The 19,131-nt window shown below is 44.6% G+C and overlaps 1 protein-coding gene across 8 annotated transcripts in view; it reads right to left on the bottom strand.

Moving 5' to 3' along the window:
* Nucleotides 1–19,131, bottom strand: part of PLEKHG1 (pleckstrin homology and RhoGEF domain containing G1) — a 200,388-nt gene that overhangs the window by 80,242 nt on the left and 101,015 nt on the right. For 6 of the 8 annotated variants that reach the window (XM_045188902.2, XM_045188903.2, XM_045188904.2 and 3 more), the window contains one exon: nt 357–862. In XM_045188902.2, the coding sequence (XP_045044837.2) occupies nt 357–764 (408 nt within the window). In that variant the 5' untranslated portion in view covers nt 765–862. Of the gene's footprint in view, nt 1–356; nt 863–10,403; nt 10,514–10,630; nt 10,685–19,131 lie in introns of those variants that run through there. The other 2 variants (XM_045188905.2, XM_045188901.2) reach the window with 2 other exon arrangements.

Raw genomic sequence — 19,131 nt, 5'->3', positions numbered from 1 at the left:
GATCCACCTGACACCTGCAATTCAGGAGTCCTGAGGTCCTACGCCATCCTCTGTCTGCTCCACTATCTGCCAGGCACTCAGATCTTCGATGTAGGTGTTAATTCAACACACTGGTGAATACACTGGTATCATCGTTCTTGCTCCTAATACATCATCAATTCATTAATGCAAATAGTAAGAGGATTCTAGCGTAAGGAGTATGGCCCTAGGGTTTCTCTGAAGTTATAATCTATTTAATTGTTCACACCACTTCTGCACCTTAGGAGACAACACACCCTCGACACCTGGCTTTGCTCTTTATTTTGCAAGTGTATTTATCCTGAACGACAAACTTAAAAAAAAAAAGTTTGCCTTACCTCTACAATGCTTTTTAAATCTTGCACGTAAGTCCTTTCGGTCTCCAGGATTTCCTGAACAACTCTATCCACGTAGAGGAGCTTGGGGCTGTTGGCCGATTCTGCACTTGCTTCGGTGGCCCCGTTTGCCTCCACTCTCCGCTGCGTCCGGGGCTGCCTCTCGCTGCCCACTTCTGTGTTCTGTCGCCCAGCTAGGCTCTCCCTCTGCAGCTCGCTGCTGGAAAACGGCCTGGCTGGAATCAGCTCCAGTTTTATGGCCCCTGCTTCCTTATCCTGGGGAAACAAGCCCAAGTGGCTGTTTGAAACTAAGGTCATTCGGCTGCCGAAGGAACCATGGCTGTCCCGGGAAGAAGCGGAGGATGATGTGGAGCCGAAGCTGACTGGGCGGTCGCTGTCCGAGAGCTCCATGGTCTTCAGTTCTGGGGACTGGGAATACTTGGCTACAGTCTTGGGTTCTGGATCTTTGGTTACAGCTAATGGCACTTCAAGACGCAACTGGTGGACATCTGGATACGTTAAAAGAAAAAAAAAAACAAGGATAAGATAAGCAAGGTAAGTATTTTTAAATGACATTAAACAGAATATGTAAAGGGAGTTAAAACCCAGCCCACATATATAGAGTCAGAAGCAAAGAGGCAGCAAGTTAGTCATAGAAGGACGTGCAAAGGTACCGTGGTGAGTTAGAGTTTCTAAAGCATCACTTGGGACCGTTCTAGAAATGCAGAGTCTCAGGCATTACCCAGACCTGCTGAGCTTCAGTCTGCATTTTGACAAGATCCCGGCGCCACCTGCACACTCATCAAGGTTTGAGAGGCACTACAGCCTTTGCCTCAAAATGTGAGCACCTGGGGTGACTAACAGGTGCTGATTGGTCCCAATTTTCTATATTAAAAACTCGGCAGTCAGGACATGAGGAATCTATAACTTTAACAAGCTTCACAGGTGATTCTTATGTCCTTAAAACGTGTCCTGTATGATTCCTATGGTGTTTGGGAAACACTTCTTCACTTTGGGTAACCTACTTTCATTCCACAAAATTTTAAGCCTCCATTCTGGAACCACTGCTACTTGACGGATGCTGACAACTTTACATTTTACTAGTATACAGCATGAGAGAAAGTGTTACATGGGCAATATTTTTCTCATCCTGGACAAGAGAAACCCCAATATTAAAACCCGTACCCCCTTTCAAACGTACCTTCCAATTACAACATGTCTACATCCCCACTCGAAACCTGACGTTCCATTTGTGGGGTACATGGGGTTACACGATTACAGACTATATTTGATTCACCACCCCCCCCTTGCGAAGTTAGATAATGTGACAGTGTAACCATATAATTAAGTAATTAATACACAGAGGAATTCCACTATAAGAAAATTATGTATTTTTAAAGAAATGGGGCTGTCTGTGTTTGCAAGAGGGCATGAGGAATGCCTGCAAAGTGAAAAAGGTCACTTCACACCGATAGCACTGACGTCTTGGGGCCAGAAGTGCTCTGTGTGAAATGTAACCTTCAAAAGCTATTTCGGTGAAGTATAAAGTTCCAAACTTCTTTATTTGTAAGGCAGGATCGACATTCTCCCCCCCCTCCCCCGATGAATCCCAGGTTTACAGAAACAAAATGCCTTGCAATAAACAGTGTGATTAATAAAGAAATTGGCTTCATTTTGGTAGATTACCTTACCACCAACGTCCATGTTTATGGGGCTTGTTTAGAAAATAAGAAGAATAAAACTTATGTTTGGAAGGTTCAAACAAGACAAACACAATAATGAGACTATAGATTGATCATTTTTCAAAAGAAGCATGAATTTGGTTTGACTTTATTATAAACGTCATCAAACTGCTGGCACCAATATTTCCAGAATAGAAAGAATCCATCAAGTTGGCATCCTTCAACATCTTGACTTTTTCTAGAGAGTTTATATCTGTGGCAAATGTTAGTGCCAACTTATAAGCAAATATTAAAATTGTTGAATCTCAAATAAAGGAAGTAGGGTCAACAAGGAAGAATGGTGAGAAATGTGTAGGAAATGAGTAATTTATCAGCATAACCACTACCACATGGTATAAGTTTGCCACAATTTTTTTAAGCTTTTGCAATATTCTTTCTGCTTGCCCTATAACAACTTTATGGCCTGTAAAACATGGACTGGTTATAGTAGTTTAAATACACTTGCCCTAAACAGCGTGCTCCAACTTGAGTGTGGCAAAAATCCAAGAAGCAGCCAGGCATTGAGATACACTTGCCGCAAAGGATGCCTGCCCACATTTGGGATTGGTGCTAAGAAAGTTGTGGGCAGGTCTAAGTAGGAGCAGACACAACAAGCTTTTCTTCCTTTTGGCATCCACCAAAACCATAATCATGAGGCTATCTCGCTTTCACAACTGGGCATTTACTTGGAAAGTATGTGAGGATTCTTTAAGGTCCCCAGGGTCGAATGAGGCTATGAGTTAGGACCAAACGTAAGCTGGATATACTGTACATGAAAGCCGGGGCCCTGGGAGGCTCTCAATCAACCTCCCCACATAGATCTGGATACCCTGGTCTCCAAGGCAAGTTCTGGTTTTCTGACTAGACTAGAATCAACCTTCTCTCCAGTATGGAAAACTGTATTTAAAAGTAATATAACTCTTGGAAAACGTTCATTATCAGGAGTGGTGGAAAAAGAACACAATAGAGACTTTTTTTTTTTTAAACTTACTTTCACTCTAAATTAGCCTGCTAATATTGGGACCGAGGGATGAAAGAGGAACGAAAAAACCCCACCAATGTTTTTAGAGGTGTCTGTGTTGGGCTGCTGGGGATGCCAGTGCCCTTTACACCTTCAAAGGTGGGGCAACGTGGGATGGGAGACTCACGTCAACAGGGATTGCTTTGTGGATGAGTCAAACAGCAACATGAACTGGGCCCCGTTCCAAAGAAGCATTCAGATGTTACAACACCGGGCCACATACAGCTGACCCTTGAACAACACAGGTTTGAGCTGCGCAGGTCCACTTATATGCAGGTATTTGTCAGCAAACACTGTACGGTTTTTGATCGAGAGTCTGCGAGTACAGAGGTCTGACCGTGTGCATCGGTCTGTGCATCTTATATGGGAGACTCGAGCATCTGCGGATGTCGGTATCTGTGGGGGTCCTGGAACCAATCCCCTGCAGATACTGAGGGACAACTTACGTTCTGGGGGAATTAAAGGTTACATGCAGATTTTCGACTGGGCTGGGGTCAGCGCTCCTAGCTCCTACATTGTTCAAAGGTCAACAGTATCTAGGGCCGCGGACCGAGTTGCCTATTCTTTAGACTGCCAACCAGGCACTTTGTAAAACAGAATATTTGAGATATCTGATAGCTGTAGTAGTTAGCCAAGCTTACTGCCCCAAATTAAACACCTTCCAAAATTACCAATAACAGAAGTGAAATATTTTAAGCTAGGTTGTATAATGGCATATAATATGAGGCTGCATTTGCTAATGGATACCATTTTCCATGTTAATTCATTGCTTAGAAGATAATTATAGTTTTCTCACGTAAAGAAATATACCTCATAAAAACTGTCTAGTCTTGTTCTCATCTCCCTCAAAATAATTTAAGATTTCTACCCCGTCTGGCCCATTCTTTTAATGCAATTCACCAATTTTTAATATTTATTTCTGGAGCTGCACTGGTCTGCATGGCAGCCCGTAGCCACAGGTGCCTATTAGGCACCTGGCCTGCAACTGGTCTGAATTGCAGGCGCCGTAAGTGGAACATTTACACCAGGTTTCAAAGAATTCCTATGCAACAAAGTATAAAATACCTCACCAATAATTTTTATATCAATTACATGTTGCAAGAACATTTGGGAATTGTAGGTTAAATAAAATATCTCCTTAAAATTCTTTTTACTGGTTGCATTTTACTCTTTTTAACGTGGCTCCTAGAAAATTACAAATTACATATAGGGCTTGTGTTATATTTTAGTCGGACAAACTGATCCAGATATTCTAGATAATTCTATGATTCTGTAAGATTCACATTTACTTCCTTATCAATCTTTGTTTAAATGATAGTGAATGGAGAGGTGCATATAAATCAGTTTGTCCTTTTTGAAAGCTCCATTCATTAGTACACAGTATCGTTATGAACTGACAGAAACAGAGCTGGGAGACGAGCCCTGCAGACTGGATTTTGGGGTAACTGATTTCCCATGATAACCTGAAACATGAGCTAGAAAACTGCAGCGCAGGAAAGATGCTCCCTCCTCCCTGAGTGAGAGATGCTGGCGGGTTGTATGAACATTTGGGTGAGGGGATGCTTTGCTTTCCTTTCCTTTTCATAGCCTCTCTCCCTTTCTCACCAAATCCCACACACCGGGCTAATTACACAGCATCTTCTGTGAACTTGCCACACATGGCTAATGGTCCACACCAGTGGCTGTTTTGACCACGAACACCCTAAAATAGGCTGGATCTGCCCACCCTGAGGATCTTGGTCCATCTGACCCTTGGTAGACCTGCAGATGTGGGAGGTGCCTTGGAGGTAGAGGGAGGGCCCTTGGAGGCCTAATGATTCTTACGATCAGACGTGCCATTAGCCTAAAGGCCATCTCATTAAAGTATTCCTTCTTGTGCCACTTTCAACTTACAAAAAAAGGCTACACAGCTACCATGTAGAAACACTTTCACACACGTCCCTTCATGACAAGTCCCTCTCTCTGTTTCTCAGTGAAAGAGCTTTTAATTCCTTGACTTGGCTTTGTTTGCTCTTCCAACTTCCATTATTTTAATTGCTCTCCTTTGGAATGGCGAGGCCAGAACCCAAAGCAGCTCTCCTTGGCTCTAGCTTGTCTCCCGGGCTGACTCAGGGTTGAGGCAGAACGTTCCATGGCCAGTCAAGCCCGAGCTGCCCGTGACCGTGCTCACGTGTTGAGGAGGGAATGATGAGTCCACAGCTGACCCCTCCTGTCGAAACTCCCAAGGACAGCTATCCAAGGTGAGGCAGAGCCGGGGGCACAGCAGCGGCTGAGGAGCTGTCGGGACGTCCCCGTTCTGCTCAGTGCTATCCTAGACCACAAATACCTAACTGAGTTCCTTGTCGGGACAATCAGGAAAATCAAGAGAATGGGTCGTGCACAAGACCGATGAATAACTAAAACTATGTAGCTTCCTGTTACCCTGCCTGCTAATTGCTTAAAGACAGAAGGCACAAGACAGACTAAAATATAAGCAAGAGGTGATCCTATCAGCAGCAAAGTTCATTTATATATATAAACAACCAACATCATGATTAAAAAAAAGAGAAAGAGACCCAAACATCTTTTAAGAGTCAAAATTATAAGAAATATATACATGTATATATTTCAAAGACAGCACCAGGCATTTGAGGAGAAAGCTCCTCCCCCACACACCTGGGGGATGGTAGCGAGCACAAGAGATAAAAGCCCCCAGAGAGCAACATGAACTTCCCCCTCTCGGCTTTCTCAAATACCAACATGGTTCTTGTATAAATGGCAGGGCCAGGACGGCCATTCCACATGTTCAATCCAGGGAATGTGATTTTCACACTTACTGGTAGCTGTTAGGCAATGAGGAAGTCAAAAACCTTGTCACCACGTTAATTTGTTAGTTTGACCAATGTTCTATGGTTACGCAAGATGTGTACACTAGGGGAAGCTGGGGGAAGAGTGTATAGGAACTCTGCATTTATCTTGGCAACTTTTCTGTAAATTAAAAATGAGTAGTTAAAAAAATCTTGCGGCACCGAAGAGTCAGTAAAGCTGTTATCGGACGGGGGACTCAGCCTGGAGCAGGTCTGCCTCAGGCTGGCCTGTAGTGTGCGGGTTCTTGACTTCATGCAGGAAAGATTTCACAACACGAGTCCAGGTGATTTTGGGAGGATGTTTATTAAAGCTGGGGACAGTGAAACAAAGGGAGGGCTTAGGATAGAAGAAGCAACAGGAGAGAGTCTAGGTGGGGCTGCTTTGGCTCATTGACAAGTCAGAGAAAAGGGGCCTCTGAGACAGGTGTGGGAGTCAGCCTGGGATGAGCTGCTACTGCCCACTGCTCCCCTGGTTGCATGTCTTGTGGGGACTCTTAGAGTTTAGGAGATGTGCACCTGGAGGAAGAAGAGGGGGTCCGGGAAGGTGCCGGTGTGCTCCCGGGAGGGAGAGCATGAGCGAGGGCCTCTGATTTTGAGGGTTTTTCAAGGCTGGGAATCTAAGGGAGGTCTCAGGGGAGATCTCAATAGAATATTCATCAGTTTCCCAGAGGTGCCCTTTCAGGGGTCATTCATCATTGCACCTGATCCCGGCATCGCCTGCCTGGCTTTGCTTTTCTGGGCCTAGAGCTGAAATACAACTGAGGCCTAGAGGTTATCTCCAGGGAGGAAAGGTGAGGGGGTCCAAACTGCATGGCCATCGGTTTGCTAGGGGAGGAAAGGCCCCCCTGTGGGTGAGGTCTGGCAGCTGTTTGGCCTGTTTCTAGACACCCGGGCTTTCTGCCCTGGTGACCTTCTGTATCTGGCTGTAAAGTGCCTGGCCGTTTTGTTCAGTTTTCTGTCTCAATTTCCCCATTCCACTTGCCCAGTAATTCTCCCAGCTTCTTACTTCCCTGCCTCATAGCAAATATTGGAACAAGGAGACAAAGAATAGGAAAGATGTTTTGCAAAAACGCTCTTGTTAAAACAAGAAGTGAGAAGTTGAATGAAGAACAAAAATACCTTCAAACTGTAAAGTCTGGTACTAAACATTCAGATAATTTACTCATTGATTCCTGTGCTTGTCCATGGGAACTGAGAGGTAGAAGGGCCGCTGCAGCTGTGTAGGGGATTAAGCAAGACAGTTAATGCAGCAAATGTATGAGCTCCACAGCTTTACCCACTTGGCGAGTCCAGAATCTCTATGCTGGAAGGCACAGGCATGCATTTGGGTTAAAAGAGGATCTTAGGGAATTCCCTTCAGGCCTTTTACGCACAGGCAGCTGTTTTTATCTTTACTGTGTGCTCTTCCTTGTGGTGGTTTAGTATGGGAGGTAAAGGAGAGTATGGGGTCACGTAAAGCTAAACTATGGGCTGTGTTTTCCCTTTCAGAGGGGACTGACTGTTAGTTGTCCACCAAAACCCGCCTCCCCTTCTTCTTTGGTAAACAGAGTTTCAGCTGAGTGTACTTCCCAGCTCCCCTACCTTAGCTAAGACCACGTGGTCAAGTTCTCACCAATGGAAATGATATGTGTCCCTCTGGGGGTCTTTTTCTCAAGCATTAGACATTGTTCCTTCATTCATCCCCCTTCACACTGGGCCCCAGAAATAGCAGGGATCTTGCCTAAACCATGGACATGACACCAATGCCCTAAAGTGGCAATTTTCACCTGTTTTTTTTATCTCATCGCACACACAAAATAATTACCAAAATTCTGTGGCACACCAAAACGTGTATCTTTTGCCGATCTGACAAAAAAGGTAGGTATAATTTTGATTCCTTCACACCGGACAGCTATTGCTGTGTTGGCTGCTATTGTTTTTTAAGCTGGCAATCTAAGGGAAAAAAGGTCAGCGCCCCTGGCTCAACAGTCAGGTATTGACCGCAGCACACCACTTGAAAATCGCTGCCCTCGAGTATGGAGGAGCATGGGGCCAGAAGGAAACTTGCTGTCCCTGGGTCCGGACATGCTCTGAGCCATCACCTTAAAAAAGTCTGGTTATCCCGAAGCTGACGTGCTGGAGAAACCAGGTGGTGAGACCACACTGATGGGTGTGGAGAGCTGCTCAAGGAACCTCAGGTGTTCTGGCCCCTGCTGTTTATTTCCAGCAGGCAGCAGACATGTGGGTGAGAAGCCTTCGGGATGACGGCACTGTTATCTCCGACAGCAACTTCCTGGGTTTATGAGTCAAAACCACCTAGCAGGAGCCTCTCCTGAACTCCTGACTCCCAGCAACCTTGAGAGATGATAAATGACTTTTACTGTTTCAAGCCACAAGGTTTTGGATGATTGGTTATGCAGCAAAGGATTACCCAGTCTATTCTAACAGATCAGCCTTGCATGTTATGTCACTCTGTTAACTCTGTATCAAAATATCCTTCAAAACAAACAAATAAACAAAAACAAAACACAGCCTCAAAACTCATTCACACGTTGTTACTTTAAATAATTTTATACAGGGAAAAAAATAAACAGAGAGGTTAGGCAACATTTTGGTCAAAGTTGAACTGTGAATCAGAGACTGTGGTTTCTGATTTCTAGTCTACTCTGCCTTGAACTTGGATATAGAGTCATACAATAGGAGGGCAGAAAAGGAGCTTAGAGACTGGGAAATGAAGGACTAATCATGAGCTACTTGTTGTGTAAGGCCCCCAGGACCAATGTGCCAAAAGGGCCCACACAGTGTGCACGTGTGTGTAAAGGAATGGGTATGCATCCTACTGTGTGTGCGCAGAAAGAGCTCAGAGCACCAGGCAGAAATTAGCTATAGTATAACATGCTCTCCTTTGGGCCCAGAGTTTGCATGTCTGCGCTGGCTCTGCACCATCGAGGTCGGTACTGAAATCTTTGGGTTTCTGGTTTCCTCATGTGGAAGTTAGGCATCTGGACAATATGACTCCCCAGGTCCCACCCAACCCCCAGGACGTGACTGCAGCCCCGAAATAAGCACATCATAATGCTCAACTGCATTCACGGCCCATTCCTCGCTGGAATCACGGCACAGGGAAGAACCACAAAACAGCAATTTTCTTCTACCTCCTACTAATGCCAGGTCTTGGGTAATGAAACGCATCTCATTGACTTTCTGAAGGCTACAAAACTCTATTTTTAATTCAGACTAAATAATAATCTACACTCCAGCTTCACTACAAACAGCACCTTCCTGTTAGTGCAGAAATATCAGTCTCAGGGCAGCGGCTACACAATGAGAGTGACATGCAGGCTGTCTGTAGCGAGCACACTCAGTTCCAAAGCCATCTCTGTGCAGTAGAGAGGGAGGCATGAGCCTAAATGACATTTTCTTCAAAAAAAAAAAAAAAAAGGAGGAAGAAGAGGAGAAATCCAAGTGCCTAACAATAGCACACTGAGTAAATAAATCCATCTATAAAGTACACGAAACATTTTCTTAGAGAAAAAGGAGGAAGTGAATTCAAAGTGCCTAACAATAGAGGTCTGAGTAAATAAGCCCATCGGGGAGGGCCAACATCAGACTGCTAAATGTCATGCCCTTCCATACGTGTGAGGGTACAGAAAATGGTCAGAACACACAGTTGAGTAGGTTTCAGTCACTTATAAAACCGATGTACAGTGTCACCCCAATTTTGAATGTAGAATGTCACTTATTATCCACACTAGGAAAAGATCGCAAGGTTAGATAATAAAAATATTAACATTGGTTTTTACCAAGTGAGAGTGTAGATGCTTTTACTTTGATATTTATCTGTAAATACCACTTTTCTTCGACAAGTGTATTACTTTTATAACCTGAAAAAATTATTTAAAGAAATTCAAATCACAATTTCAATTTGTATCAAATTCTTAAATGTTTTCAATTAAGATACCCGATTTTTATGTTCAATATGATGAAGAAGAAGGAACATGGAATATATACATCTTTCACATATATTAGTATCACTAAATTAAAATAATAAAACAAAATAAAATCAGATTCTAACGTGCAACAGACTTGAATACAATCCATGCCTCCATCTCCCCAATTATTTCTCCTCACAAAAGTATTTCTTACCAATAAACACTCAAATGGAGACTGCATTTACTTAGTCAACTTTGGTCACTAGCCTCAGACTAAACCTCATCACCACGGTTGCTAAGCCTCCAATTTGCAAACATTGATTTTGTCTCCCAGCTAAGCCCGCATAAGCCTCACAAAGAAAGCACATTCAAATGCTGAGGACTCCATGGATGCGTGGCAACTTCGGATTTCAGTTTTCTCCCCAGAATCACAAACACCAGTGCCCTAGATATCTCAACCGAACGTTAAAGAATGACCAAAATTCACACCTAAACAAGGCAAAAGCCATTTAAGACAGACTGCAGTTCAGAAGGAGGAAAAACGAAATCACCTTCCAGACTAATTCCGTTGTTGGAGAACTCCTGGCCACAGATTGCATTTGTAACAGGACAGCTGTGATGCATCCGGGCAAGCAAGCTGCTGTCCCTCACAGCGTGGCGAAGAGACCCCCCTGCGACAGCTTCTCACCGCCGTGGACGGGCTCCCTCCGCCCCGCGAGGGAAGCGACAAGTTTGTCAGGCGTTGCTTCCTTGGGGCACATTCAACGTTAGCGCCTACCTGTGCTCTCCCAGGCGAAGCCGCATCGTCTGCCTTCAGCTGATGCAGTGACCTCACTGGAGGCTCAGGCAGGTAAAACAAGAAGCTTTTACTAGTCTGTGCAGCTCCTTCCGTGGAAATATTGCATGAGTCAGCTTTTATCTCTCAAAACCCGACACACAAAGGCTTTACGAAAACCTGATTTGCAACTTTCTCAGTGCCTTTTCCCCCCTGGTGTGCAGACCACAGACTTCAGCATCACTGAGAGCCTTAAATGAAACATGACATCATTCAATTGAGAACCAGGACAATAGACACCACTGTGGGTAACTTGAAAATGCACACTTCGCTGAGCAACACCCTGCGCCTGCCATTCTTCTGCGGAATCAAATACGGCCCTCGCTGGCCTGAAGCTGCCCAGGCTTTACCTTCCTGGCCCTGCCACCATTCTCATTAAAGTCCACAAAAGACTCGGGGTCTTTGGATATTTCCAAGTTCACTTCCTGAATTATAAGTTTGTTTCAAAGTAAATGGGCACATCTTTAAGTTTTACCGGGAAGTTTGGGGGTGGGGGCAGGGCAGTTGGAAAAAGTTTGGACGCTTAGTTTCCGCTCGTTAACGAGACATTTAACACAGTTTTCAGTACGCATAATGAAACGGGAATACATTAAAGCTTGACTTTTGTTAAAAACAGTATTTAAAATCTATCTGAAGACAAATATCTAAAATGTAAACTTATAGGCATCTCTTAGAAAAAGTTACATTCTGCGATTTTATAGTCACAAATACTACGAAGTAAAGACAGAATGATTAACTCCCAACTTCAGCAGGACAGACCTTCAAATTATTTGGGGTTTTGATTTCCCTACGCCCACCTGTCAGTCTTAAAGTACTTGTATCTTAAAAAAAAAAAAAGAGAGAGATTCAAAGGGTTCACATTTGAAAAGGAGAGTGAGTTATTTAGATGGAGCTCTTCAGAAGTACAAAAATGTTATTGAAAACGGATACCAGTGCACCAGGGAGCCAACGCTCAAAATATGGATAATGCCCATGTACAGATATCTAAAACTCAACTAGGAATCAAAATCCTGTAAATAGGAGTTCCATCTAAAGCATTCATTTGTGGTTATAGAAAATACTATTAGCTGATCATCTTTAATATAACTATTTCTATCATGCCTATTAAGCGATTTTAAACTAACAACGTAATAGGATAATTTGTTTTAATGCCTATTTTCTTCAAATAAGGCTGAACATATACAGGCCTATTTAAGTAAGCCATTTGGATGGAAATTTGCGCCAGTTCATATGCAACTTGTTGCAATGATTTCTCCCCCACAAAATTTAGTAGCTTGATGGAAATCACTACCTTATGGATGCTGAAAAGGCAGCTTGAAAGGAAGGGTCCTCCCCGGTTTTGGGGTCTCTTAAGCCTCCATGCTGAGGGTCCACAGAGATCTAGCTTGCCCCCCAAATGACATCCCCCAGGCCCATGTTTCTACTTAACTAAGAGTCAATGCAGACCTTATAAGCTCCACCTGATTTTCCACAACACCCCCAGCCCACTGCTCTGTCCATTTGTTGAAAGGCTGTTTACTATATACTTAGAGTAAGTATCATGTGGTCTCATACTGCATTCTTTCCTAATTGCCTCTGTCCTGCCTGGATCATCAGCCTGGGGAGCAGGGAGTCTCCCTTTCCCGTAGATTAGATATCCGTGAGGAAGATACAAAGATCTCAGTTCTGAGACAGGTGTACACAGAGCCTGCTCGCTTCTTGGCTCATCTGTTTTCTGTGCAAATCCCCAGACAACAAGTTACCTACTTTTATCTTCCAATCAAGTATTATTGTACAGTACTTGGATTTTTTTTTTTTTTGCAAAGGAACATTTTTTTAAAAGGCCATTTCTGAGAGAGGCTGTGTATATTACAAGCGAACAAAAACAGCAAAGCTACTTGGAGTGTGGATGCTGGGCAGTCTGTAAACTGCACTGCATTAGTGACTCAGCTTTGAAGGACAGCTCTGAAGGGACAGCACAAGCCATATGTGGTCCCCTGGCTCAGTGCCTTGTTAGTTCACCTGCAATTCTTGCTTTAGTAAAATCATCAACTTGAATCAGTAAGGACCTTTCCCACGACCTGCAAGTACCGGAACTCCCCCGTAGTGCATCCGCAGTCATGGAGGGCTCACGGTATTTTGAATCTAGTTTTTTGTAATTAGAAGGATTTTTTTAGAGCAAGAAACACACACACACACACACACACACACACTCTTTTTTTTTTTTTTTTGCCTTTATATTTATCCCGGTATTAAGAATTTGCTGAATGAATTAACAATTGAATGGGATATAGGGCCCTGGGAGGGACAATACAGACACATAATGGGGTGGAATTTACATTTCTTGAGCAACATTCAAGGCTCTTTCACACCTGAGCAGAGGAGCCTCCTGGGCCTCAGTATTTTCTTACTACCTCTGGTCACCCTAGCTCTGCATGACTTTCTTTCTAGTCCTTCCCATCTCATATCCCACACACGGTTACGGTAGTTTTAACACCTCTTGCAAGTGTCTGGCTGTCTTGCCACTAGACTTTTATGCATGCAGCCACAGACATCCCAAGACATGTGAAAGGCACAAATACGCATCCTTGCTGCTTCTTGCTGCATTACGTATTTCCCAGTATCAACAGTAGGTGAAAAGATCGTTTCTGTTCAGCAAAATCTTTTTGTAAACGATAGTGAGATTGGCCACAGATACAATGCACGTTTATGCCTTGATAGGTGAAAAAGATAGTTACTGGAAAACAGCTCTTGCGAGCCTCCCTCACAGCACTGGTTACACAATCAGGAAGCAGGCGTGGGACCCAGCACCCACAGGACAGGTCTACAGCCAGCAGGAGACAATCCAGCCAGCAAGCTCGGTGCAGGCCAGCCTTGTGGCCTAATTGGAGGAGGACCAGAGAGTCCCGCCATTGAAAAACATCCCTTTCTGGAAATCTGGCCATGGGGCCTGGAATTCTGCTGTGAGAAACCAACTCTCTCTGGTTTCAGGTAAATGTCCTAAGACTCTAACATCCTTTGGGAAGGGTGATGGAGTCGTCACATTAGTGAGAATTAGCCTGCATGTCCTTCTGGGGATTTTTAGGCCTTTCAGGAAGGAGGCGGGAATGGGGCTGTGCAGGGGCAGGGAGGCGGAGGGGGTGAAGCACAAATAGCCTGCGGTCCTACAGGCTTGACCAGGTCTGACCTAATTGAGATACTCTGCCGACTCTGCAGCCAGGCAACAGCTCCAAGAAGCTGTGCAATGAAGGACGAGAGGAGAACGGCCCAGAGAGAGAAAGAAGGGCAGCGGCACGCACACACTTTCCCGATTCCAGCAAAGAGTTCGCTTCACGTAATCAACATTGGATGAGGCAGATTTAAAAAATGCTCTTCCATTTTCAGATACAAAGACCTAGAAGTTTTAAGATGTATTTCAAAACACAACCCATATCCTATATATGGAGCATGACAATTTAAATGCTGGAGGAGGGGGCGACCCTCGTTCTCTTGTGATTTAAGACATTGTCGTTGTGACGCATGTCCCGAGACAAATGGTAAAACCAACTGTTTTCTAAACGTCAGGCCACTGTCAAAACTTTCTTAATTTATTATTATTTTTTGTCTATTAGAACTTTTTTCTTTGAAAGACTAAGGCATGTGGTTACATTTTCTAAGCGCATACCACAAAGCGAATGATAAACACTAAAGTCTGCTGCATGCCGGGAGGTGTCACACGTCCCCACTGATGTCCCGTAGGAGGACACACTGACCTTCCTCCGGAAACCGAGATGTAACGGACCAACGCCCTCTGCACTGCAGTGCTGTCTGTTGAAAATCTACATGCGCTCTTCTAGACACTCCACCATAAACCCAGAAAAGGTCCCCAACTCTAAAGTCTGCTTTGCTATTACGGCACGAAGCAAATGATATATTTTGCTACACAAACAAGCAAGTTAATCTGTTTTTTTCCCTAAGGGACTATTTTCAAAGTGAAATAGTTTTAACGGTAAGTGAGTTTGTCTTCACAGATTTAAGAAGTGTTTACTCTCGGCAAAAGACAGAAGCCTGAGGCCGACAACACACTGAAGCAGAGGAGAAATTAAGTGAAAGCACTATTTTTGTCTGTCCTGGAATACTGACTCTAACAATGGAAACCAAACTATAAATAATAACTAATTACCAGGACTGAATTTTTCCAGCTGAAAATGTAATTCCTCGTCCCCTAGGGCACTAATGTGTCCATATTGAGGCATGGCCATAGAGTTTTAGAAAACAAGCACATAAAACCCATTATTCACAACACTTTTTCAGGGCCCCCCTTACCTTACAACCAAGTTGAGGTTTACTTCATCATGTATCGGTCTGCCGTGAAAACCAACGAGTGGCCGGAAAGGGCGCACACCCTCGGTCTCTAAGAGCTGGTGGTTCCAGGACTTTCCCCAGGGGCATGTTCCTCTGCCTCTGGGACAATCACTGGCTCTATTTTCTGCTCTGTCCTTTTATTAGGATATTTTGGTCTTTATTATCCAGAGACAATGAAATCGAGTCTTAGTTATTTCTGAACTGAACAATTTTTAGATATCAAGCATGCAATAGGTTACAAATAGTCTCTGGCTTTCAATACTAGATCAGGCCCATCTTTAAGGACACCAAGGGAGGACTCTCTGTGCTGAGCACAATGAGCTAATTATCCCTCTAAGAATGCAGTCTGTTTCCAGGCCCATTTTTTTTCTAGGAGATAACCCACATCTAATCCATTCATAACGAAAGGCATTCAACACAATCTATACTTTGAAAGCTCTCTTTAAAAAATATACTTGAACTTGGAGAAAGAGCTTGGATACTCTGCTGAAATCCTGCAGCAGAGTTTTCCAAAATAACAATTAAAATGAAAATCTATTTTAGGTTCAGAGTACACCCATGGAGGTTCACAACCTTTGTGTGAGCTTGCAAAGTCATTTCACACTGCAGCAGAGGAGAGGGATCAGCCCCCTTGGCCAGAATTCCCCCCACAGTCCCCAGGTGATGGAGGTGGGGGAGGGCTCAGTGCCACCTCGCCAGCTGCAGCCCTAGTCTCTAGCCCTGCGATGGAGGGTTTAGAGACAATTACCAAAAGCAGCGCTGGTGAGGAGGTGAGCTTGCGGGGCAGACACGGCAAGCCGCTCAGAGCAGCCATGAGCCAGTCTCTGGGCTGTTCCCAATCTTCCCCACAGCAATGGCTGCCCTTCAGGACGGCCACCATAACTGTTCTTCCCCAAGGCCACTTTTATCATCGCAGTGGCTGACAGCTTAACCACTAGACATATGATCTGAGAGTAAATGGACTTCTCCTGCGGGAGGCCATCTAATTCTCGAACCAAAGTGGGTGGCTTGAGCTTCTTTTTTATTCCTTTGGCCTCTTGCACCAAATCATGAGGACAATCCCATTCAGGAAGAAATCTGTAAGAGGCCAAATACAGTTCCCACTTCAGGGAAGCAGAAGTTACTCTTTTCTGAAGGAGCCGAGATGACTTAACATCTGCCAGGTTGTTCATTTTTAACTAAAGCAGGCGACAGGAGCCGCTCACCCCAGGTATACTGTGACAGTGGTCTTAAACTCCGTCTTTGCCTTCCAGATCTCTGGCACACAGCGGGACACCCACCTGACTTTCCCCGAGACTTTAAAAACATCAGCCACTTTGTCATCCTCGCCACCTGGGGACGTGCTCAACGGCAGGCTCTGTGCTGGGCTCAGGGAACGGATGTGGGCTTTGCCTTCTGGAAGCTCCTGTCGAGCAGGCTGGACAAGTAAATAATGGACAGGTAAATAACGACAAGTGCGGCCATTGCGCCGAAGCGGTGTGGGACACTGCGGATGTCACAAGAACTGTGTGCTAAGCACTGGCTCTCTTTTCCTCAACTGTCTTTCCCCCTAGTTTCACACGCCCTTCAAGCACTCTGAAAGCTTCATGTTGACAGTGAAATCCAGCTAAGCGCGGTTGCCTTCACTTACATTTCCTTTTCCAGTCTCGGAGAGTGAGCTCTGTTGGACTCGTCTTTCATCTTATATTTAATTACTTGGTATCCAAGCCCAGAGCCAAACTTGCTGAAAGATTTTGTGAGTCCAAACGCTTGCCTAATCCCTGGTTCCCACAGAGGTGCATGAAGTAACTTGTTTATGTTCGCAGAACAAAGGAAAGGAAACAGAGCTCTCTGTCGGCCACGGGCTTCATCTTAATTAGGCCAAGAAACAAGTGTAATCAAATTTATTTTGCTTTATTCTGAATAAAAATGTTTAAATCCTTCACAAGTATATGAAAGGAAAAAAAAGGAGAAAGAAGAAGAAGAAAAAGCCAAAAAATTATCTGGAGGTTTGAGAGGTGAGATTGTGGGAGGGTTCCCTCACTGTGACCCAGTCTTGGCATTTTCTTCAACAAATGTGTATTATTTGTGTAATTAAGGTGGAAGGTGAACAGAATAAATTGATGTGATTGTTATTCCCATTGTATTGACCATCCCCCCTTCTCTGCCTAGCCCAGGTCTGCACGCGCTGCCCCCTGCTGGCTGGCTTCCAGGTGGGTTTGGCTAACAGAAGATACCAATGTTATAAGACAAAGAGAAAAAGGAGACAGGTTCTGGTTGGGTAGCTCAGTTGGTTAGAGCCATATCCTGATACACTAAGATTGCAGGTTCGATCCCCGGTCAGGGTGTATATATAAGAATCAACCAATGAATGCATAAATAAGTGGGACAACTTCTTTCTAAAAAAATTTGATTAATAAAAAAATTTTTTAAAAGAGCGGAAGGAAAAGGGCATGGGCATGTCTTTCCGCTCCCTGGCCGTGGTCAAGTGCCCAGTGTTTAGCAATGGCTGCACCCAGGGCTGCTCGGCCTCCACGGTTCCAGCATTCATTGGGCTCTCTCAACTCTGTCCCTTGTACCTTGGGGGTCCCTGAGGGTTGTCCTTGAGAATGATGGTTAAAGTTTCCTGCTGTTGCTCTTGGTGCTTCCCATTCCTTGCTGGCTCCCATTGCCACAGCCCCTTTAATGAAGTAGCCCCCGCATTAAACTCTCCATTTGGACCAGCTGAGCTACTTCCGTTTCTTGCAAGTTCCTTGGCTGGTACAACTTCATACTAACTCCAGACTGGCCTGAAATGCTGATCACAGTTTGACTTCAAGTGCTTAGTCAGAATGTTGAGCATACCTTTTACTGCCCAATCTTAGCCTCTTTTTTGATTTACAGGCTTGATTCGGGTCAATGCAATAAATACAGGATTTGAACCTATCCAATGCCAGAAACACATTTTGAATTTGCTATCTACTGATATACGCCTACTCCATAAATGCGCCAGGCCAGACCTTAACCTAACACTGAAGATACGACAGTGAACAAAGCACATAAGCATCCCTGCCTTTATGGAGTTTATTTTGAGTAGGGGATATATGGATTGAAATCCTATGGTTACAGTATATCAATCCTCTGAGGTTTTCCAGTCTAACTTATCTGCCGTGTGAATGATCACTTATAATAGTTCATCAGGCATGCGCTCTGCTTGGATCCTGTCAATCACCAGGCATTTGACCCCTGCTCAGATAGCCAGTCCATCACACTTTGGAGAAGTTCTAATCCTTAAAGTATTTTCTCACACTGAACCAAAGTTCTTCAAAGCCACTCCAGGAAAGCACAAGACACACCACACCTCACCTCCATTTTGCGTTGCCTTAGTCATCTGAGATGCTACTGGGTCTCCCATAGCATATGCCTCTTCACTCCCATATGTTTTGAGAAACTACCCTTAGAGATTCCTGGAGGCAGGGTTCATGGCGGGGGGGGTGGGGAGCGTTGCCCCCTCGCTGTGGGGAGGCCGGATGGTGCTTAAACAGAGCACCCCGCTGACCACTGTCTCCACGCGTCTTCAAGATCCTGCTTTTCTGTGGCGTCCGCCACAGTGTTTGCAGTGTTAACAATCCTCCTGCCAACTTAATACTATAAAAAAATGTTGAAAAGTGTCAGTTTTAGAGAATATCTTCTGGAACATAAATGCTCGCCCTGCTCCTCCTAAGTCACACTTTTAGATACAGCAACAGCTCTCTGTCCCCGAAGGCCCAGAGTGTGGCCAGGAGACAGACGCTGGATGATCAGCTGAGCAGGTGGCCATGCAGGGAAGGCGCAGAGTGCTGTACGAACATGCAGTGAGGGACGGGCCTGGGCTGGGTGCTCATGGAAGGCTTCCGGGCAGAAGTGGTGTGACCTCTGAAGGTGGGGAAGGGGTGAACTAGGGGAAGCCAGGCAGAGAGAAGAGGTTGCCCAGGTGGTTTTACTTCCTGCAAGTGTGGACGGCTGGTATATACTTGGCGTTACACCCATAGTGACCACCCAATCTGGATGTTTTTCTGGACAATCTTGTTTGCCAATATGCTGTGCATACCAGAGTAATAACTTGTTTACTGTTAGCAATGCCCCCTTATTAAAGTATCTTCTCGTTTCCTTCTCCTCTTTGG

The sequence above is a fragment of the Desmodus rotundus genome, chromosome 11, assembly GCF_022682495.2.
Source record: "Desmodus rotundus isolate HL8 chromosome 11, HLdesRot8A.1, whole genome shotgun sequence".
Taxonomy (NCBI): domain Eukaryota; kingdom Metazoa; phylum Chordata; class Mammalia; order Chiroptera; family Phyllostomidae; genus Desmodus; species Desmodus rotundus.
Note: the sequence above shows the minus strand (reverse complement) of the source record. Positions and strands in the feature narration are given on the sequence as shown.